The sequence below is a fragment of the Colletotrichum navitas genome (assembly GCF_030913465.1).
Source record: "Colletotrichum navitas strain CBS 125086 chromosome Unknown LY79scaffold_16, whole genome shotgun sequence".
Lineage (NCBI taxonomy): Eukaryota > Fungi > Ascomycota > Sordariomycetes > Glomerellales > Glomerellaceae > Colletotrichum > Colletotrichum navitas.
In genome coordinates, this window is record NW_026850562.1 from 330,002 (window position 1) to 350,335 (window position 20,334).

The 20,334-nt window shown below is 57.6% G+C and overlaps 10 protein-coding genes across 10 annotated transcripts; 7 read left to right on the forward strand and 3 right to left on the reverse strand.

Moving 5' to 3' along the window:
- Positions 1-454: 454 nt before the first annotated feature.
- Positions 455-1,808, forward strand: LY79DRAFT_511223 (O-methyltransferase; the record flags this gene model as incomplete). Its single annotated transcript, XM_060554238.1, has 2 exons — positions 455-1,267; positions 1,329-1,808. The coding sequence occupies 2 exons, from the start codon at positions 455-457 to the stop codon at positions 1,806-1,808; spliced, it is 1,293 nt and encodes a 430-aa protein (XP_060416349.1).
- Positions 1,809-2,243: 435 nt separating this feature from the next.
- On the forward strand, positions 2,244-3,141 carry LY79DRAFT_588703 (short chain dehydrogenase reductase; the record flags this gene model as incomplete). The annotated part of the gene is made up of 2 exons (XM_060560946.1): positions 2,244-2,417; positions 2,494-3,141. 2 exons carry the CDS (start codon positions 2,244-2,246, stop codon positions 3,139-3,141), a joined length of 822 nt encoding a protein of 273 aa, XP_060416350.1.
- Positions 3,142-3,515: 374 nt separating this feature from the next.
- LY79DRAFT_511413 (cytochrome P450) lies at positions 3,516-5,356 on the reverse strand (the record flags this gene model as incomplete). Its single annotated transcript, XM_060554262.1, has 2 exons — positions 3,516-4,223; positions 4,322-5,356. The coding sequence occupies 2 exons, from the start codon at positions 5,354-5,356 to the stop codon at positions 3,516-3,518; spliced, it is 1,743 nt and encodes a 580-aa protein (XP_060416351.1).
- A 906-nt stretch (positions 5,357-6,262) lies between these two features.
- LY79DRAFT_511143 (uncharacterized protein) lies at positions 6,263-7,873 on the forward strand (the record flags this gene model as incomplete). Its single annotated transcript, XM_060554228.1, has 2 exons — positions 6,263-6,547; positions 6,605-7,873. 2 exons carry the CDS (start codon positions 6,263-6,265, stop codon positions 7,871-7,873), a joined length of 1,554 nt encoding a protein of 517 aa, XP_060416352.1.
- Positions 7,874-9,059: 1,186 nt separating this feature from the next.
- LY79DRAFT_511104 (benzoate 4-monooxygenase cytochrome p450) lies at positions 9,060-11,058 on the forward strand (the record flags this gene model as incomplete). The annotated part of the gene is made up of 6 exons (XM_060554225.1): positions 9,060-9,300; positions 9,408-9,531; positions 9,613-9,975; positions 10,038-10,089; positions 10,194-10,831; positions 10,893-11,058. 6 exons carry the CDS (start codon positions 9,060-9,062, stop codon positions 11,056-11,058), a joined length of 1,584 nt encoding a protein of 527 aa, XP_060416353.1.
- A 544-nt stretch (positions 11,059-11,602) lies between these two features.
- Positions 11,603-12,545, reverse strand: LY79DRAFT_668096 (uncharacterized protein; the record flags this gene model as incomplete). The annotated part of the gene is made up of 2 exons (XM_060563472.1): positions 11,603-12,046; positions 12,111-12,545. 2 exons carry the CDS (start codon positions 12,543-12,545, stop codon positions 11,603-11,605), a joined length of 879 nt encoding a protein of 292 aa, XP_060416354.1.
- Positions 12,546-14,102: 1,557 nt separating this feature from the next.
- On the forward strand, positions 14,103-16,567 carry LY79DRAFT_681626 (major facilitator superfamily transporter; the record flags this gene model as incomplete). Its single annotated transcript, XM_060564568.1, has 10 exons — positions 14,103-14,173; positions 14,229-14,269; positions 14,393-14,474; positions 14,532-14,881; positions 14,946-15,153; positions 15,204-15,394; positions 15,453-15,515; positions 15,573-15,836; positions 15,891-15,981; positions 16,038-16,567. 10 exons carry the CDS (start codon positions 14,103-14,105, stop codon positions 16,165-16,167), a joined length of 1,491 nt encoding a protein of 496 aa, XP_060416355.1. The 3' UTR covers positions 16,168-16,567.
- A 44-nt stretch (positions 16,568-16,611) lies between these two features.
- LY79DRAFT_547354 (zinc-finger domain-containing protein) lies at positions 16,612-17,679 on the forward strand. Its single transcript, XM_060557317.1, has 3 exons — positions 16,612-17,075; positions 17,147-17,314; positions 17,407-17,679. The coding sequence occupies exons 1-3, from the start codon at positions 16,803-16,805 to the stop codon at positions 17,467-17,469; spliced, it is 504 nt and encodes a 167-aa protein (XP_060416356.1). The 5' UTR covers positions 16,612-16,802; the 3' UTR covers positions 17,470-17,679.
- A 433-nt stretch (positions 17,680-18,112) lies between these two features.
- LY79DRAFT_547357 (uncharacterized protein) lies at positions 18,113-19,099 on the forward strand. Its single transcript, XM_060557318.1, has 4 exons — positions 18,113-18,594; positions 18,651-18,745; positions 18,805-18,867; positions 18,928-19,099. Exons 1-4 carry the CDS (start codon positions 18,189-18,191, stop codon positions 19,024-19,026), a joined length of 663 nt encoding a protein of 220 aa, XP_060416357.1. The 5' UTR covers positions 18,113-18,188; the 3' UTR covers positions 19,027-19,099.
- A 3-nt stretch (positions 19,100-19,102) lies between these two features.
- On the reverse strand, positions 19,103-20,308 carry LY79DRAFT_628315 (cleavage and polyadenylation specificity factor subunit 5). Its single transcript, XM_060562137.1, has 2 exons — positions 19,604-20,308; positions 19,103-19,503 (listed from the first exon to the last, which is right to left on the reverse strand). The coding sequence occupies exons 1-2, from the start codon at positions 20,139-20,141 to the stop codon at positions 19,232-19,234; spliced, it is 810 nt and encodes a 269-aa protein (XP_060416358.1). The 5' UTR covers positions 20,142-20,308; the 3' UTR covers positions 19,103-19,231.
- Positions 20,309-20,334: the final 26 nt, after the last annotated feature.

The window sequence follows — 20,334 nt, forward strand, 5'->3', positions numbered from 1 at the left end:
CTGCGGCAACAACCAATAGGGAACGGTGACATATAGTTTGATAACACACTTCACGCCCCCCCTTTGCACGATCGCTGGCCGTCTCACGCCATTCCACCTTGACTGTAACATCTTGCCTGACGAGACCACTTTTACCTGTGTGTGTGTGTTTGCGTATGTGTGTCCCTTCGGCCGAGGCACAAGGGCCGACAGGATACCCTTGTCTTCATCCGTCATGCCCGATGGCGGGGGCCATGGCAACTCTTGAATCGTCTCATTCGGAACAGAAAACACCGAGGAGCAGTATTCCCGAAGCTTATGTCGTCGAGGTGTTGTACAGGCAAGTCTCGTCTTCTCTCAAGTCTTCCCCCCTTATCCCGGAGACCCTTCATCGCAAGTATACGCTTCTTGTTCTAGACTCACTCGCTCGTCGCAGCTTAGCTTGTTCACCAAAACACATCTCGGCCAAAAGAAAATGACTGACCACGCAAACACGGCTGTTGCTCAGGATCCGTCCTCGTCGATCCTGGGCCTGGCACAGGACGTCCTGGAACTCACGCAGGATATGACCAAGTACTTCCAGGCCAACAACATTGCCGCGCCGACGTTTGCGCTCAGCTCCCAAGACCCTCCCGACACGCCGGATTACCGCCGGCTCCACGCATCGCTAAAGTCTCGCCTCGAGGACCTCCTGCACCTCATCGATGGCCCCAGCAAGTGGCTGAGGGCCTTCTGCTGCACGGGCTACGACCTAGGCGCCCTCCAGATCGCCCTCGACTTTGACTTCTTCGAGCTGGTGCCGGCCAACGGAGACATCTCGCTCGAGGACCTGTCCGAGAAGGCCGGGCTGGACCTGGACCGCACCGGCCGCGTCGTTCGGCAGCTCATGACCTACCGCATCTTTGACGAGCTCCGGCCGCGGATGATTTCTCACAGCTCCACCTCGCTCGCCATGAGACAGGACGAGGACCTTCGCTCGGTTGTCCACTACTCGCTCGACGAGATGCTAAAGGCGGCGGCCGACTGCAACATCAGCCTCAAGGCCAACCCCAACGAGTCGCACCAGAACCTCAACCCGTTCGTCACCCGGCACGGCGTGGGCATCTTCGAGTACTACAAGAACAACCCAGACAAGGCCCGCCGGTTCGCCAAGGCCATGGCCGGCCTGAGAAAGATGGATCGCCACCTCGACTACCTGCTCAAAGACGGCTTCAACTGGTCCGCCATCAAAGGCACCGTGGTCGACTGCGGCGGCGGCAACGGACACATTTCCAAGAGTTTGGCTCAAGTAAGCCCATTCATACCCCTCCTTGGGAGCTCACTTGCCGCAGCAAATCTAACAACCGCAGCTCTATCCCGACCTGAACTTTATCGTGCAGGATTCCAACGCCGAAATGCTTAGCGAGGGCAAGGAATCGCTCCCAGACAATCTCCGGGATCGAGTGGCGTACTCCCAGCACAGCTTCTTCGACCCCCAGCCCGTCAAGAACGCCGCTGCTTTCCTGATCCGCCAGTGCACGCACAACTGGGCAGACCGGGACGTCGTCAGGATCTTCAAGTCGTTCGTCCCCGGGCTCGAAAACTCGAGCCCCGACACGCCGCTGCTCATTAACGACATCATCATTCCCGAACCGGGTAAGTGGCCTCGCCACCAGGAGCGCATCGTGCGGCAGGTGGACATGGTCATGTTGGTCAACTGCGGTGCCAAGCAGCGCAACGAGGCCGAGTTCGCGGCGCTGCTGAAGGAGGCAGATCCCAGATACGTGATTCGCAACGTCTTTGACAACGGGCCGCTGGGTCTGCTCGAGGTCTATCTGGAGCGATCCTGAGTCATGGCCCCAGGCGAGACTGCAGGGCGCGTCAATGCCAAGGATTGCGACCGAGGGAAGGCTTGTGGCATAGTCGTCGTCGTCCTCGGGTATTTCCAGTAGATTTACTTATCCCAAGTAGTAGACATTACATTGTACGTCTAGCAGCCATCCATCTTTCTGCGGGGAGCGTCTGCAATGGAAGATCCAGGTTGCGTGTATCCGTCATTTCTCCCGTGGCCAGTCCCATAGTATTTCTTCGGCCGACAAGTCCTTTTGCTGCGGGCAAGCGTTCGGCCGACGTATGATTCTGACCCCTCCGGCCAATCGTGTTGCTTTTGGGCGTACTGCCGTTCGCTCCTATATCATTGGACGGCGCGCTCCGAGGAGGCCATGATGCGCCATCACCGTTGACACCGGTTTCACTCGCAAACCAGAGAACTCTGTGCTAGCACAATGTCTTCTAGAATCCACACCATCTTGATTATTGGCGCCGCTAGCGGCATCGGCGAATCCCTGGCCCGTCGGTTCCACGCCATGGGCAAGAAGGTCATCGCTACCGGGCGCGAGCAGAGCAGAGAGGCATTGACACAGCTTGCCCGAGACCATCCGGGCCTCGAGTTCCGCGTGGTGAGTTCTATCGATGGATGATGACCCTCCCTCAGTCGTCCGGTGGCTTGGCTCATTTTCGGAATCTCAATCCAAGTGGGACTTGGCGGACCTAGGAAAGATGCGGCAAGAGGTCGAAAGCGTCCTGTCAGAATTCCCCAAGCTCGATACCGTCCTGGTCAACGCCGGCATCCAGAACCACTATGACATGTTTACGCAGCCGCCTGACGACGCGGAAGTCGTCAAGGAAATGACAACCAACCTCACGGCGCCGATACTTGCCGCGCATTACTTTGCGCCGCATCTCCTCGCGCTGGCGAGGTCCGGCACCAAGACGAACATATTCCTCACCAGCTCCTCTCTGGCGTACTTCCCGGTGCCCTTCTATCCGACCTACTGCCCTTCCAAGGCCGGCGTTGCCGCCTTCGCCAAAGTCCTGCGCATGCAGCTGCAGGCCACCGGCTGCACCGACATGAACGTTGCAGAGATTGTGCCCCCCTACGTCGACACACCCCTAAACGCTGCGCACCGAGATCAGACGGACGCGCTGCAGGGTGGGAGTGACAAGGCGGTCCAGCCCATGCCGCTCGAAGAATACATCGAACGGTTCTTCGCCGCCCTGGAAGAGACGGCACCGGACGGCTCTCTGAAGAAGGAAATTGGCGTTGGCTTCGGTGCTCAAGGTGCCGCGGTCTGGAACGATGGCTTCGGGAAATTGCTCGCGGGTTCCGGCATGGCAGCGTAGATCTCGTCATCGGCTCCGGCTTCTCAAGTGAGAGAGGGAGGGAGGGAGAGAGAGAGAGAGGGAGAGAGAGAGAGAGGGAGAGGGATCGTGTAACTAATCAGAAACCGTTGGCATACGGGGGAAACCAGGTCACGTTGCACACCGCCCACGGCAGAAAAGTCTGCCCCGCCAACTATTATAGCCCATGTCCTTGTCAGCCCGCTTTACATACTTCACAACAACAAGGAACGGCTGCTCTCTGACTTTGTGTGCACCAGCCGGTCAACTGGGGATATCACACCGCAACTAATTGCCAATTGCCTACTGCGTAGTAGTGATGAACTAACCTGACAGAACCCTCTCGGATGAGGAGAAGTGGACCAAGACGCGCAGATTCATATCTCGCCGAGCCTGACATAGCACTGCTGCGGCACTCGCGCAATCCCCTCCAGTCCAGCATACGACGACAACTCGGGCGGGATCGGCAGCAGCCGGAAGTTCCAGACAATCAAGGCGACGACGATCCTAATCTCCATGTACGCCAGCCTCCTGCCCCAGCAGCTGCGAGGGCCGAGGCCGAACACCAGCTGCGGCCCGGCCGCGCCGTCAAACTCTACGTCCTCGGCCAAGAGGCCCTCGCCGTCCTTCTTGCGGATGAGCCAGCGCTCGGGATCGAAGAGCGCCGGGTCTCGCGCGGCGTCCCACGCGGCGTTCACCTTGGACGCGCGCGAGTGTTCGCTCCGCTCTCCGGCGTCGACGGAGAAGGGCGGCGAAAGGAAGCCGGGCCCGTTGGACATGAAGAAGACCTGAGTCCCCTTCGGGATGGGGCGTCCGAGGATCGTGGTGTCGCACATGGCCTCCCTGGTCACGGGGACGGCGTTGATGCGCAGCGCCTCCTCGATGACGGCGTCGAGGTAAGGGAGCTTCGCGTGGCGGATCTCCTGGAACGTGAAGAGGCGGTTCTCCCGTCTAGCGGCCGACAGCGTCTCGTAGAGCACGGAGCGTAGCTTGTCCTGTATCTCGGGCGAGGTGGTTAGGTATTTGGTCAGCCACATCAATGCTCCGCCGGTCGTATGGTGGCCGCCGATGATGTTGCCGAACATCTGTCGGTCTTTGTTAGCGTCATGTCGTGGTGTCAGGAAGAAGAAAAAGAAAAAGAAGAAAAAGAAAGAAACGAAAAAAAAAAGGGACTCGGGCTCACCTCGTCACGGAGGACTTTACTTTCAAAGCCGGCGGGCCGGCCCTCTTTGTCGGCCCGAGCCGCCTCTCGCGCCACCATGTGCTCTATGCCCGTCTCGACGTGCCCAGAGCGGTAGTTGTCAATCCCGATGGCGACTTGCTCCTTCATGACGCGCTCTTTCTCGTCAAAGATGGCCCTGTACCACGACTGCTTCGACCACCACCAGGTCTGCAGCTTCGGCATGAGGGCGTTGATGGTCTTCTCCACAACCTCGGGGGCTTCGTAGACGGAGTTCAGGAAGTCGGCGAGGGGGACCGTCGGGAAACTGACGGGGTCGTCCGCCGTCTTGATGTCGACGTCCTCCAACGCCAGCCTGCTCAGGAGCCGGACCTGTGGACCGAGTGCCGTGTGCTTCCAGTTGCTGCCGAAAGCGAAGTCGAGCATGACGTCGAGCGACGTGTACTCGAGATCTTTCTTGACGCTGAACGGACGCCCTCTCGCCAGCTTGGCCCTCAGCCGCCACAGCTCCACGAGCTCGAGGCCCTTGTTCAAGACGGCCGGCCCGACGTGATTGTCGAGGAAGCTGGAGGTCATGAGGTCCTGGATCAGCTGGCGGTTCGACTTGAACTTGTCTCCGGTGGTGTAAATGCCGTGGAAATAGCCCATGCTCGCCATGCCGTCGGAAAGGAAAGACGATTTGTCGAATTCGCGACGGCGCGTCAGGATGTCTTTGGCCTCCCGGAAGTCGGCCACCAGGATCCAGGGTTTGGAGAAGGGCCTGATGAATATCTGACAGAGCGGCGAGCTCATCCTGACCACCTGCTTTGCGCACCAGACTCGGAACTCGCCCGTCACGGCAACCTCTTTGACCATGGCGGGGGCATCGCCGAGGAGGGAAGCCGCCGCCTCTGGGTTGTAGGCGATGCCAGGGATGGGTTTGGGCAGAAGCCATCTGTACAGAGTGTAGAGGGCGAGGCTGACGGCCACCAGCGAGGCCGCATAGTGAAGAATCGCTGGCCGCTCTACCGCAGCGCCCAAGGCTCGGAGGGAAGACATGGACAAGATGCTGTGTGGGGGTGCAAAAGGTGCTCTCTCACTCACTCTTTGGAAACCTCTGTTTCGACGTGCACATCTCATTAGTGATTCGCGACCACACAATCAACTGCCTGATCGCCATGAGTACAACAGCGACGGCATACATAGTCGGTTGTGGTCTTGGGAGGGCTCAGCAGTCCCGCCTTGATACAGCTCGCCCTCGCCATGAAGCCGCGTCTTCCTCCCAGCTTCGATTCCACGTAGAACGGCTCGGGTATGCGTCCAACAAGTCTCATCTCCGCGACCCTTGACTGGGGCAGGGTTCTAGTCGGCCATCGGCCGTGACCCACACGCCACACCCTGCCGTCGGCCGACAGTTCCAAGTCCCTTTGGCGTCGGTGTCAGCTGAGTCAAATCCAGAGGCCTTTTGGACATTCAGCTGAACTTAACGTTGGGGGCGTCAGACCGGCTGTATGCCGGCTAAGCGTCACATCGTGTCACCCCTTAGACGACTGGGCCAGGCTCGAGTGATCAGGTGATGATGGTGCCGTGCCTCTCGATTCGCGGCTGACCTTGGGTTCTGATCCAACAGCCTCTATACTTGATATCGCACAAATGGCAAGTTTGCTGCCCACACCCCCTCCCCCAAGGCCGATGCGCCACTTTCAATATTCCAGCCTCGATCCTCGATACAACTGCGCCGCTGGGAGGGATCCGGGGGCTTGCGAAGGGATCTCTATACTCCACTCGACGGACGGATGTTTGTTGCCTGGCCTGGCTGACGCCAGGAAGAAGACCTGGGAAAGATACGAGGCCGAGATTGCTCATTTGCGCTGATGAGAAAAGGGTATATAATGATGATGCGGGCTTGGAAGACATGCAGGAGTTTCTGCACTGTAACCTCGCACTACGTACACGTCAAGCAAGATGAAGGGCATCGTTTCACTCGTCCTCGGCCTAGTAGCCGTGTTTCAGCCCCTCGCGTCTGCGGCGAGCGTCCCCAACTACTTTGAGAGGTCCCCCACAACCCGTTCGCAGTTGGACGCGAACCAGATCCAGGCAGAACTGGGCCAGCTTGTTTCCAAGGAAACCGTCATCTTTGGCCCGGGCGACGACCGGTACGAAAACGCGACGTCCAGGTGGAACACCTTTGCCGTGCCCCAGGTCCAGGTTGTCATCTCCCCTGGCTGCGAGTCCGATGTGTCGACCATTGTGGGTTCTTGCCGAGACCGTCGTCCCTTGTGATCCTCTGGCTGACTTATATCATAGGTCAAGTACTGCAATGACAACAGCATCAACTTCCTGGCCATTAACCACCACCATGGCAACCCCCAGAGCCTCGGCTCCTTCAACGGCGTCCAGATTAACATAGCCAGCCTGAAAAGTATCAAGATCCAGCCCAGCGGGAAGTCTGCCTGGTTCGAAGGTGGAGCGTACGATGGCCAAGTCACCAGATACCTCTGGGATCGCGGCTACGTCACCACTACCGGCGCCTGCGACTGCGTCGGCGTAGTAGGAGCCGCGCTTGGAGGCGGCCACGGCCGTCACGAGGGTCTCTATGGTATGATTAGCGACAACATCCTCCAGCTGAATGTCGTGCTGGCCGATGGTCAAGCCATCCGTGTGAATGAGACGAGCTATAGCGACCTCTTATGGGCTATGAAGGGCGCTGGGCACAACTTCGGCATTGTCACCAGCTTTGAGCTTAACGTCTTTCCCCGTGGCCCTGACGCCTGGCACTATCAAAACTTTATATGGCGTGGAGACAAGCTCGAGGCAGTTTTTGACGCTCTCAACGAGCTCCATAACAACGGCACGACTCCGGTAGACATGGCTATCAACTTTGGAAACTTCCTCATGAACACCACAATCACCGACAAGGAGCCTGTCATCTGGTGGACATTTGCCTACCGAGGGAGTGCTACGGATGCGAAGAAGTATTTGGATCCGTTTACCGAGATCGAGTCCGTCTACCAGGAGTCAGGCGACGTGCCGTACCCAGAAATCTCAGTAGCCCAGGGAAACGACGAAAACGGCTTCATCTGCCAGGAGGGCCGCACCCGCCTCACAGCCACTGCGGGCCTCCAGGTGTACAACTTGACGGCCGAACGCCAGATATTCGACGGGTTCACGAAGCGCGTCGCCAGCAACCCCAAGCTTGCCGCCGGCGGCGGCATCCTCCACGAGGGCTACTCGACCAGGGCGGTGCAGGCGCAGAACGCCGCCGACTCGGCCTACCCGTTCCGCGACGACCACCACCTCATGCTCGCGCAGATCGTCGTCGACGACCCGTCGCTGGAGCCGGCCGGCTGGGAATGGGCCAAGGAGGTGCGGGACTTTTGGAACGACGGCCAGCCGACGCGGCCGGTCAACGCCTACGTCAACTACGCCAACGGGTTCGAGCCCGTCGAGCAGATGTACGGGCACGAGGCGTGGCGTTTGGAGAGGCTTCGTGGCCTCAAGGCCAAGTACGACCCGTACAACCGCTTTCGGTACTACAACCCGATCGTCGGGGGTGAGACGGATGGACCGATCTAGAGGTGTCGGGGCAGATGCTGCAAGATTGGGATACGTATGTAAGTTGTGTTGGCTACTCGGCTTGGGCTATGAGTAGCCCGGCTGTCAGGGCCACAGTTCCATGGTCATCGTGGGTTTCGTTTCTTAGACCTTGTAGTGTATTTTCTTTTGTAGTGTACATATTCCCTTTCCAAGGTTTCCCGTACGCGCAACCAAACATGTTCATGTAGAGTTCAACTGTACAACTTGAGGACGGACGTGTTCACAACTATCACACCAAGTACCAAGGCACCTAGGCATACCGGAACCCGGCTGACAATTGGCGTGGGTGGTTACTATTTGTACCGTTTCGAAGAGGGATGGATAGCCAGCCTAACGAGCCTATCCATTCCCGAGAGCTATAAATGTAAAAGCCGTCATCGTCAGGCGTAAAGAACTCATCTTCTAATGCAATGCAGATGAACCATCGTCTTGGCATGCCGACGAATCCATCGCGTCGGGTCCAGTGTCCGTCCCAACGAAGCGGCAAACACGCACTGACCAGCTAGCCTATTCATTTACCTAAAACCAAGAGAAAACAGCTTCATCTCCATTAGCTTCAGTTTTCTAGAGAGTTTCAACCTACAGAGACCTCTACGTATTGCTCTGTAAGCTAAGGAGGTAGGGGTGGGTGGGTGACTTGGAGTTGGAGAGTTTAAAGTTGGGGGGTGGATCGATACTCTTCAAGGTTTAATTGGCGGTCCCCGCAGTCTGGTAACCGTAACCAATCTCTCGGCTGAGGAGGACAAACAGGGATGGATGCCCATCCGGTTGAAGGCGCGCAATCACCGGCCGCCGCAACCATCGGTCTTCGGCCGATGACTGTCCATCGGTTCGGCCGACAGCCGTCTGTCGGGCTGCGTCTGGGCCGAAGGATGGGAGGGGCACTGGTGGGCTGGTGCGACTGGCGCTTGTTAATGGCAATGAGAAGCTAGACGCGGCGCATTCAGTCAGTCAGCAGTGCCGTTCTGTCGGTTCCCAGCGGCGTCTCATAAATTCATCTACATGGCACCGTGGGGAGGGAACATGGGTGACTGGCGTGACTTGAAGTGTGTTGGTAATGTTATATCGCGGTCCTTGTCTCCGTCGAGACCAACGAGCTCTGCGCCTCGAGTGACAAACAGTACGGTGCAGCGTCTTCTTCCTCCCCCCGTCAGGTTTTGTCAAGATGTCGCCCCAGGAGGAAACCCTCTGGAGCAGGACCGATATCAAGTCGCTCGTCCTGGTCGGGGCGGGCACCTACATCGCGTACCACATCGCCAAAGTCATCTACAACCTCTTCTTTCACCCCCTGCGGCACATCCCCGGCCCGAAGCTCGCGGCCGCAACATACATTCCGGAATTCTACTACGATGCGCTGAGGTCCGGCTGCTACACCCAGCAGATATGCAAGATGCATTCGAGATACGGTATCTTGGTCCCGCCAACAAGAGTGAAGAAAAGAAAAAAGAAAAAAAAATGAAGACAAAAAAAAAAAACCGCCCGAGGAACAAAGAGAGCTGACTTGGCACCCGAGGTCCCATCGTCCGCATTAGCCCCAACGAAGTCCACTGCAGCGATTACCGTTTCATCGACGACATCTACGCCGTAGGGAACCGGAAACGTGACAAGCCCCTACACCAGGTCAGGGGCAGCGGAGTGTGAGCAGCGCCCCCCTTACGTGATTCCGCTGATCGGCGTGCCCTGTTCCTGACCTTTGTTTTTCCTTCCTCAACCTCCAGCGCCGAACAGGCAACCTTCTCGACCACCGACCACGACGTCCACCGCATGCGACGGGGCGCCGTCTCCAAGTACTTCTCGCGCGCCCAGGTCTTTCGGCTGGAGCCCACCGTTCGCGACCTCGCCGAGCGGCTCTGCGACAAGATCCTGGACGTGGGCAGGCGGGGCCCCTTCGACGTCACCTCCGCGTACAGCCTGTTCACAACAGATGTCATTTCCGGCTACTGCTTCGGCCAGAACCTGGGTCTCATCGACCAGGACGGCTGGGAGCCCAATTTCCGGGAACCGCTGTACGCGCAGCTGCGACTTGTGTACTGGTTCCGGTTCATCCCGCTTCTGAAGCATGCGGGGGTCGCAATGGCCGTGTAAGTCGCCTACCCTTCTGTCGTCTGCGTGTGTCGCGTTGCCTATAACAGCCCCGTCATAGGTTCACCAAAAAACTTTCCGAGGACATGGAGACACTTTTCAATGCGCTGATAGTAAGTAAATGGGAAAGAAAGAAGAAAAAAGAAAAAAAAAACAAGAGAGCGAGCTCGTCCTTTGGATACGACGGGCCAGCCGCTGATAAACGATGCCTCGCCAGGTCGACATGCCCAACAATGTCAAAAAAGCCCAGGCCAAAGTCGACAAGGGCATCGACGACGGTACGTCCGTCTTCGGCGCCCTCCTGACGTCCGATCTGCCGCCGCGCGAGAAGGCCCTCCAGCGTATGGCCGAGGAGGGCTTCTCGCTGTTCGCCGCCGGCACCGAGACCGTCAGCTGGGCCCTGGCAGTCGTCACATACCACCTCCTCACGAAACCGGAGCTGCTGGAAAAGGCCACGGCCGAGGTGAGCAAAGCAGTCGACGCTTCCGGGCAGCTGCCGTCCTGGACGGCACTGGAGAAGCTCCCGTACCTGGACGCCGTCATCCACGAGGGCCTGCGGCTGTCGTACGGCCTCGCGACCCGGACTGCCCGCGTGCCGATCGGGGAAGACTTGGTATATCGGGGCGAGTGGACCCCGGAAGGAAGCCGGTCGCCGACCGAACTCGAGTACGTGATACCGAGGGGATACGCCATCGGCATGTCGGCCGTCATCGTGCACCATGACGAAAGCGTGTACCCGGACTCGCACGCCTTCGTCCCCGAGCGGTGGTTGGACGAGGAGGGTCAGCATCGGAAAGACCTGGATCGGGCCCTCCTAGCATTCTCCAAGGGGAGCCGGGGCTGTCTCGGCATTAAGTAGGTTTCGAGAGCGTCCCGCGATCCGTCGTCTGCTTTGGACTGACAGCCCTCCCCCCAGCCTAGCTTATTGCGAGCTCCATCTCTTGCTTGGGCTGTTGATTCATCGCGTGTTCCCGCGCATGAAGCTGTATGAGACCACCGAGGCCGATGTGGCTTGGGATCACGACTTTTTTAATCCATTCCCAGTATGGAACAGCAAGGGTGTAAGAGCAGTCATCGTGTGAGGTGCCGAAGCTCACTAGTCGGCTTGGTGATGCGCAAGACGAGTTGGAAGATACACACACACACACACACACACACACACACACACACACACACACACACACATGCTGGAATAAACAAATGCCTGTCAGTTGTGACGGGGCACACTCAAACTTTGCACTGGTCCGGGTTGTGGTTAGCGGCCAGGGTGAGAAGTCCACTGTCAGGTCAACTACTATGTACCTTACCTACCTAGTATCTACTAGTCAACATGCTTCAGAAGCCAAACGGCTTCGTAGCGCTGCCAGTGCATTCGACGCCGTCGGAAATGCATGTCTACGCCGTGTCGAACTGCCATGTGATGAATAAATACTTGCCGTCAACCCCTTGTGGAAACTCCCTTCACCGTATGCTGCATTACAAGGTCGGTGAGGGAAGCCATCGCCGACGTCGGTTTAGTTTAGTATAGCAAACAAGGGGGTTTGGAGGGCCGTTGGTATGTGGTGAACTCGAGAGAGCATGGTATCATTATGAGAGGCGACAATGCGCTTCGCAAAAACATTAGGTTTACCGTGATTTCCCAAAAGACTTCCGATGTCCATCTCCCCTCCGTTGACCAGGGCAATCCGCGGCCTTGTGCCCTGGCTTGCCGCAGTTGTGGCAGTTGAAGGGAACGTTTGGTTTCGCCGCTCCAGAGATGCTGCTAGCACCACCAGAGATGGAAGCCAGCTTGTTCAGCTTCACTTCTTTCTTCTTCCGCTTCTCTCGAAACTCTCTGGCCTTCATCGACTCTGTCAGTTTCTTAGGCTGCAGGTTGACCCGCGTGCGGCCTTGGCCGCCGGATGATAGGCCTTTGATGGGCTTGGCAGGCTTCGGCGTTGACTCCTCGTCGCCAGAGGATGACTCGGCGTCGTCCTCGTCGCTGGACTCCTCCTCCGAGTCGTCCGAGTCACTGAGACCGCTCGAGTCGCCGGAATCGTTGTCGACATTCGGCGTGCTTTCAGTCTCGGTCTTGAGGTTTGATGGTTAGCCACGGCGCATACAACACGACAACACCTCGGCCGAACAGGCTTACCTTTGTCGCCTTCTTCTTGCTGCTGCCGACCTTCTTCCTGCCGACATGTACTGCAGGCTTGGTTTCATCCTCCCCGTCGGCACTATCAATGTCGGCGTAGCCAACATATACAATGTTGGGCGGTGCCGCCTCGGCCTCGGCAGGCTTACCCCAGTCGCCATCCAGCACCCAGTGCGTGTCTGCCAGCTCGGCCCTGGAGGCCTCGAGCGCCGACAGGCGCGTAGCTTCTTGCTGCTTCATAGCTGCCTGGACAGCGGCCTGGTCGAAGGAGTGGAAATCGCCAGAGAGAGGAGAGTTCTGGAACTTGCGGCGCTTTGACGAGGGCTCTTCTGGAGACGATTCCGGCGCAGGCCCGGCGTTGGCGGCTCTTTGCATGAATTTCATCGTCAACAGACGAGAGGAGATGCCCCTGCTAGGAGGGGTCTCGGGAGCCATGTTTGTAGTTGGCGGCATCGTACCGAGTCGGGTCTTGGTCCAGGATTGGTGATATCAGTTGTTCTCGGATCGGAATTCCAGACTTGGGATATCACTTGTAGGCGATAACGATGTGCAGGAGCCCTGAAGAGCGCGGATCGAAGCTACGTCAGAGGGGGGAAATGGGTCAGGTCAGATGGAAATGTGAGAGCAGCCAAAAATCTGGAATTCTGCCGTCCAAGATGCAAAATGCGCCGTCACCGCTCAAGCTAGTGGCGTACCTAATGGTCCGTGCTCAATGCTGGTCCAGGCAAGGACGCTCGCTGGTACGTACCGTGCTCGTGAGTTCGTTACCTACCCGCATAGGGACCTAGTAGGCACATACTAATTACTATGGTACCAGGCCGAAGTTTTATCGCCCCTGTCAGGTTTACCCCCCTCCAGTCCGCCAGTCCGCCAGCTGTCAACGCCATCTAGCTATTGCGCATTACCTATCACCACCACTATAGATTTCTATAAGAGATAGGTAGGATGCTTACTACGTAGATACTCCGTACTGTCTGGCGACTTACATCACTAGGGCCATAAAACTTTCCCTGCCACCCTGTAGGTAGTAAAAGTAGGTATTATCCGGCCACTCGGTGCAATGAACACCTTTCCCGACTGAAGCTAGTCGGTCTCTCTCAGCAGACGTCCTTTTCTTTGCGACTGCGCTCGAAGTTATCTTCGCGCTTGTTTCCCCTGCCAGTTCACAACCAAACACCGGCAGCAGCGGGTCGCGTATCCATATCCCACGTCGTTTAGCTGCCTGGCCCAATCAGACTGCGGACTACGCACTTCTGGCATCCAATAATTGAGCCACAAACTCTGGCTTCGCAGGTCCGGAACGCGCAGCTACCTGCCTACCTACCTAGGCTACCAAACCAGAGGCCATTGTGGTTATGCCTCGGTCTTTCTCCGGAAGCCGCGAGGACAACGACCTGTCGCCGCCGCCGCCGCCGGCGACTTACCCACGCCGCGGATACTGACTGCTCCAACGGAAATCGTGGGGTTCCCCAGCCCCTTGTCCCGCATTCTCTGTTCTGCACCGAGTCATTGGCAGCGTCTGTATGTAATTTCAGTTATAAAGAGACTGGGCCACGTTCCCCATTACACGACCTTGTTAGCGCGCCAAGAGCGCCGTCGCTTCGTCGCCGGAGGGTCTACCGCTTGTCGGGTGGCCAAGGCCGCTCCAATGAGAACTCGGCCCGCGTTTGTGTATCGGCAAACCCCCTCTTCTCCGGGGCCCTATCTCCGGGTCTCAACGCTGCGACTTATCGTCAGGTGATAACGGAACTCTTGTTGGTCAGGCTGGGGCCGGGGTTCTGAGATAGGCGATCCTGATTAACGTGGGATATGAGAACACCGGGCCGGGTGCGTCTTATCTGCAAAATGCGCTCCAGGCCTGGAGTGCAATGAATGTATGCTGTATATAGACCTACCTGTATGCGGTAGCTTCGTCCACGGCCCCCGCGTGTGACAGTCCATCGCACGATCGCCACTACGCACTGGGAGTCCGCAAAAGAAGCGTAAGACGACATGAATTTTGGCAACCTTGCCTTCACGGCACGCCATGAGCGGACACCAGAGGAGAAGAACCTTGTCCGAAGGTCAGCTTCTCTTACGCACAAGTGTTGGGTTGAGCAGTGTTCTAACGCCGTCAAGGTTGGACATCTTCTTGATGACATTCGGCTGTGTTTCGCAGGGTAAGTCCCGATCCTGTGTTTGCGACTGGCACTGGAACTAAAATGAATCGGTCTGCAGTTATCAAGTGTAAGTGACATCGCAATGAAGAGGGGAAAGCCCGGCCAATTGACAGGACCGTCAAGACCTCGACCAAACGAATATCAACAACGCCTACGTCTCTGGCATGAAAGAGGACCTGAATCTTCATGGAAATGAGTTGAACTAGTCCGTCACATCCTACAACAAGCCCTCGGGGTTCCAGCGCTAAATTCTTCATCCCAGCTTCACGACGTATTTCAATGTCGCGTACTGCATCATGCTCATCCCCTCGCAAATCATTCTAACCTACGTACGCCCGAGCTATTGGCTGTCTGGTCTCGAAGTCTGCTGGGGCATCATCACAGGCATGTTCGCTCTCGTCAAGAACGCGCAACAGGTCTACGTGCTCCGCGTCCTTATCGGTCTCTGCGAGAGCAGCGCCTGGCCGGGTATGATGACGCTGTTGATGTACTGGTACACCCCTTCAGAGCTTGCTAAGCGGATGGGCTTCTACCATTCGTGCCAAGCTGTCGGGTCGATGATGTCTGGCGCGTTGCAGGTCGCGATTCGGAGCTCCATGCATGGATTACACGGTATGACACATTTTCTTCACGTCCAAGGGCTGTCGAGAATTTATGACTAACACTGGAACCGAAGGACTGCCCGGTTGGCGCTGGTTGTTCGTCGTTAATGCCATAATGACGATTGTCGTCGGTGCTCTGGGTTTCGTGTTACTGCCCGACACCCCTAACAACCCCAACCCACGAGCGTTCTGGTTCAAGAAGGGACACGCCCAGCTTGCTATGGAGCGACTGGAACGTCACGGCAAGGCAGAGCCGAAGAAGATGACCTGGGCCGCTGCGAAGTACGACGACCCATCCCCGACTGAAACGCGCGAAGACTGACTGGCAACAGGCGCGCATTCAAGAGCTGGGTCATCTATTTCATTCCCATCTTGTACATCGCCACAGTGCTCGAGTCGTACGGCAACAACTACTTCGGCCTGTTTTTGAAGAGCCTGAAGAACCCCGATGGAAGCCCCAGATGGTCGACTTCCGAGGTAAACGCCATCCCTATCGGGGGAAGTGCGATTAATGTAGTCTTCGGTAAGTTTTGCCACTGTCATCGAACCGGACCAACAAGGGGGCTGACGCTCGTCGATAGTCTGGATCTGGGCCATTCTATCCGATCTCTTCATGACGCGATGGACTTTGATCGTCGCCCAGGGTAAGCACCCCCGGAGCTCAAACCAGCCGAGGACCATGTACCTAATTCCTGCCATAGGCGTGATCGGCGTCGCCGTATGCATCGCCATGAGCGTCTGGTCCGCACACCCCGCCACAACACCTCTCGGTGTAGCATACGCATCCAACTTCATCATTTTCACGGTAATGGGAACGGCTCCGTTGATCTTTGCATGGCTGGCCGACATCCTGCCCCATGACTCCGAGGCAAGGACACTGGTCGTCGGTGTGTCCATTGCGGGCTACTACGCCATCTCGGCTTGGTCGCAAGTTCTGGTCTGGCCGGCAATCCAGGCCCCGTACTGTGAGTTTCTGGCCCTCCCAGATTTCAATGCGCCTAGAATCTCACTGTGTACAGACAAATACGCGTGGCAGTCAGCTATTGCCATCGGCATTCTCGTCATCGTCATGACATGCGTGCTTCGCTATATTGATGTCAAGTACCTTGAGTACGTCACCTTCTCTGGTTCGCGTTGAGAGACCCACCTGCTAACCTTTTGTACAGGCCGAAGAGGGAGATGTACAGAACTACGGTAATTGAAGCGGCGACCAAAGATGACGGCGAGCTGGCAGAAAGCGCCCAAGATGTTGCCGATCGAAAGGTGAAGTCCACTGCGATAGTGCCGGAGGTCTGAGCTACTGGTGCTCGAGAACAGTGTGGACTGTGTAGACAAGATGAGAGTCTTGTTTCGCAAACATAGTTGAGCATATCTCGACAGCTCTTGTGCGGAACTTCAGGTGAGCATTAGGTGATGGGTGGAAAGTCCCCCTCGAAGCGGAGACACCGACTAGACGGCCGCCTCCCCAGGCGAGCTGCCCCTTCGTTAGGCCAATGCGTATATACACACACCTATAGATAACATTGCCCAATCATCTGCCAGAATGATGCTGTGCCAACCAAATTTCCCTACTGTCAATGATACATGCAAACCGTAGTGCAGGCTTTGGCTGAGGCCGTTGCCAAAATACAGGCCACAAGATTGGCCACGATTAACTGCGCTGATGCTTGAAATGCGTGGTTCCGGGCCATTTACCGGTATTTAAGAGCTACGACTCACCTTTCCAGGGCCGCCGAATTAGCAGGTTGAAACCCAGCAGGCTGGGGACCGTGCACATAGTGGATCCGGGCTCGGCCGACGGGGCATCAATTCTTCCCGGCGAATGACAGTAGAGGTAATCAATTGCTTCAGAACACCAAGCTTCACCAGTACCGTCCTATCTGGTGAGCCAGACGAACCCCCCTTCGAACGAACCCAATTGAGCCAGCACCATGTTGTCGGCATCCAGACGAGCGACGAGCGCCTTGTCGCGGCAGCTCCGCGTTGCCTCGAGACCATTTTCCGTGTCGACGACGCTCCGCACCACCGAGAGACCCGCCGTCGTCGAGAAGAACGAGGCGGCGACCCCCCAGGTGGCCGACAACACCGTCCCCGAGACCATCAGCCAGGCGCCCAACCGAGCCGCGATCTGGTCGCGCAGCCAGAGGCCCCGTGCCGAGGCCATGACCGGCCCCCGATTCGAGCAGACCGACTTCTCCCTCCAGGTGAGACCGCCATGAGGCACTTGACCACCGATATGGCGAGGCGGATCGGGACTGACCCTCATGGATTGCAGCCGCAACCCTACGCAGCGATCGAGCTCATTCACCAGGAGCCGGTGCGGTGGACTCACAAGCGCGTCGTCGAATGTGACGGCGGCGGCGGCCCTGCCGGCCACCCTAGAATCTTCATCAACACGGACAAGCCGGAGATCTGCACCTGCAACTACTGCGGTCTTCCCTTTGTATGTTTCTCTGCGCTCCACGGGCTCGGGCTTGCAACGCCCGCAGGCACGAGTGCGTCACCTAGTCGAGTGCGAGCTGACCAGTGGACCAGGCCAACGAGCACCACCGCGAGCACCTCGAGTCCCTTCCCCAGACCTCTTACCCTCTAGCATAAAGGTCCAGCTGTGCCGGTGCACGGGTTAGTAAGGTGGTGGCAGCGCAGGGGCGAAATAGAGCGTCACCCTGGGCTGCGCAGCGGGCTCGCGATGTTGTGTATATATAGCAGGATCAGTGCTTCGGATAACCATGTTTACATTTCAAACCGACGAGAATCTGAGTGATGTCAGCGCACCGACATGACTAACTGTGTAGAGGCTCCTCTCCCGGAAGCCCGTCTACAAGTCGTACTACGAACTGCCTGCTGCTGCCGTTAAAGAGTCTATGTTTGCAGAATCAACAAGCCAAACCAGGGTACGTATAGAGGTGGGCAGCCTCTCATAAGACCTGGCCTTGGATTCCACAGAACCGGCAAGTGGGATGCTATTGTCCTTGCGGTCGGAGTCTTAACCCATGTCCGCTCATGGTACATTGCCTTGTTCTAATTCTAACATGATGCTGGCTGGCTGGCTACTTAGCGGGCTTGCTGTTAAACCTGGCTGCGCGATACAGCTGTTCCTGGATCAATGTCGGTTATTCGTAACTTTGCACAACAGCAGGGAATTTCTGTGAATAAACATGGCTTGTTAAAACCCCGTCCGGGTGCTCTGCGTGGCTCAAAAAAAAAAAAAAAGACGCCCTGCTTTCGCAATTCATCTGACCTCACTTTTACCCATCGAACCTGCCCCACCAGATTCGACCGCCCGCATCATTTTCACCTCCCAGCGCCCGTCAAACATGCCCTCGACACCACCACATAACCGCCAACAAACCTCGCAGACGACCACCCTCCTCGTCCTCGGCTTCATCATCGTCTGCCTCTTCCCAAACTTGTTTAATTTCCTTTGGCACCTGCCCCTCACGCTCCTAGGATACGCATTCTCCGGCCTCCACAGCGCTTCGACGGCGACCCCACGTCATAGCCCCCCACCAAACTCGCACTCGGCGACCATGACGGGCTCCTGGTTCCAGAAGCAGTTCACCCTGCCCGCGCGCTCGCGCGGCTCGTACCTCATCACCGACGACGTCGTCGGCGCGCTCCCCGAGCTCAAGAACTACAAGGTCGGCATCCTGCACCTGTTCGTGCAGCATACGAGCTGCGCGCTCAGCCTCAACGAGAATTGGGACAGTGATGTCCGAGAAGGTTCGAGAGCTAGATTCCCTGTCGAGAGCCAGAGCATACGCTGAGTGATGATTCAGATATGAGCGATGCGCTGGACCGCATTGCCCCCGAGGCCGGCCCCAAGGGCCAGGAGCTGTATCGGCACAGCGCCGAGGGCCCCGACGACATGCCTGTGAGTGTCCACGTCTCCCCTGGCCCGGTGTGCCCGCGGCGGCGGCTAACGTGACGCAGGCTCACATCAAGAGCGCTCTCATCGGCGCAAGCGTGACCATCCCGATCAAGGATGGCAAGCTGGTAAGTCAAGCAGAACCCCCCTCCCTCCCGAGACAACGACGCGGCTCACTCGCGACACAGGCGACGGGAACCTGGCAGGGAATTTGGTACCTAGAGTTCAGAGCCAGCAAGCACCAGCGCCGGGTCGTGGCCACCATCCAGGGACAGCCCAAGGCATAGGTTCCAGCAGACAGATGATGCACAATCATAATAATGACAATCACCTATTCCGTTTCAAACTGAGGATACCAATTTTGGGTGGTATATAGTCAAACCTATTGTACAGCCACAGGTCTACTATGGCACTTTTTGACATACGCCGAACGCCTCGCCCAAGCCTTTCCGTGAGATGCCTAACCACCCTTGCCTGTTAACAGCCGCGGGTTCACTGCTCTCCATTGTCATCCTCCTTGGCCTCCTGCATATCCGTGTCGTCGCCGCTGGCCAAAATCTTTGTCCTGGGCACGTACCCCTCGGGCGCGCTAGAGCCGGGCGTGGCAGCGACGATGTTACCGTTCTCGTCGACGAATTCAAAGTTGTACCTGCTGAGCAGGTGGGGGATCGCCGAAAGCTGGGGACCGTATCTGGCAGTATTGTCGTAGAGCTCGAAGAGAGGGACGGCGAGGAGCTTCATGTTCTTCGGCACGCTGAGCACTTCTGTCGTTCGGGAAAGGGACGGAAGGTTAGCAAATGCGGTTCCAAAGCTGCGTCTTGCTGGCCGCGACGCGCGCGCGCGCGCCATTTCGGGAATACGTACTGCTCTTGGGCAACTGGATGAAGTACAGCTTCTTGCATTCCTTGGGCCTGGTGACGTGCGCGGGCACGAAGGGGTACATGAAGGTCTCGAAGTTGGGCCTCCACCACTGCGCCAGGCAGTCGCCAACCTGCCAGTCGGCGGGCTCCTCACCCTCGCCGATGCGACCGACGGGGGCGAGCCTCTCGTCCAGGCGCGACTTGAAGCCCTCGACCTCGTCGTCCTCGGGGCGGAGGTAGTCGCCGGGCAGCTTGAAGAAGGCGTTGGCGATCTGCAGCATCAGGATGTGCGGGTGGTTGTGCTCGTGACAGACGAGGATGCCCTCGCAGGTGCGGCGCATGCCGTGCTGGTTGTAGTGCTCCTCGAGACGCTTCAGGCGGGCGATCACCGAGGGGTCCTCCTCGGGCTGCGTCTCCTTGACGCCGAAGGTGTAGTTGGAGAGCGGGTAGAGGCGGATCGTCTCCGGCTGGTTCGAGTTGAAGGCGAGCGGGATGATGGGTGCGTGGCCCGATTGCAGCGCCGTGGTGGTGATTGTCGACATCGTTGCTGCCTTGTTCCGTTGGGATGCGATTGCAAGGTTGCGGGTTGGATTATTGCTGCTGAGAACTTGTGTCGGATTGCGAAAGGGCGCGCGTGGTGCAGAGGACTCGGGGGTGGGAGCTCAGGTAACGGAGGTGTCGAAGCTCCTCCACGATTCGAGCAGGAGGCAGGGGCTGATTGGGGAAGGCGGTAGG

Bases quoted from the DNA above. Each gene is read 5' to 3' on its own strand.
- LY79DRAFT_547354 (XM_060557317.1), top strand. From the start codon at position 16,803: ATGTTGTCGGCATCCAGACGAGCGACGAGCGCCTTGTCGCGGCAGCTC. The intron at 17,076-17,146 runs GTGAGACCGCCA...CATGGATTGCAG, and splicing joins AGACCGACTTCTCCCTCCAG to CCGCAACCCTACGCAGCGAT. The intron at 17,315-17,406 runs GTATGTTTCTCT...CCAGTGGACCAG, and splicing joins ACTACTGCGGTCTTCCCTTT to GCCAACGAGCACCACCGCGA.
- LY79DRAFT_547357 (XM_060557318.1), top strand. From the start codon at position 18,189: ATGCCCTCGACACCACCACATAACCGCCAACAAACCTCGCAGACGACC. The intron at 18,595-18,650 runs GTTCGAGAGCTA...GTGATGATTCAG, and splicing joins GGACAGTGATGTCCGAGAAG to ATATGAGCGATGCGCTGGAC. The intron at 18,746-18,804 runs GTGAGTGTCCAC...AACGTGACGCAG, and splicing joins AGGGCCCCGACGACATGCCT to GCTCACATCAAGAGCGCTCT.
- LY79DRAFT_628315 (XM_060562137.1), bottom strand. From the start codon at position 20,141: ATGTCGACAATCACCACCACGGCGCTGCAATCGGGCCACGCACCCATC. The intron at 19,504-19,603 runs GTACGTATTCCC...CCCGAACGACAG, and splicing joins CATCCAGTTGCCCAAGAGCA to AAGTGCTCAGCGTGCCGAAG.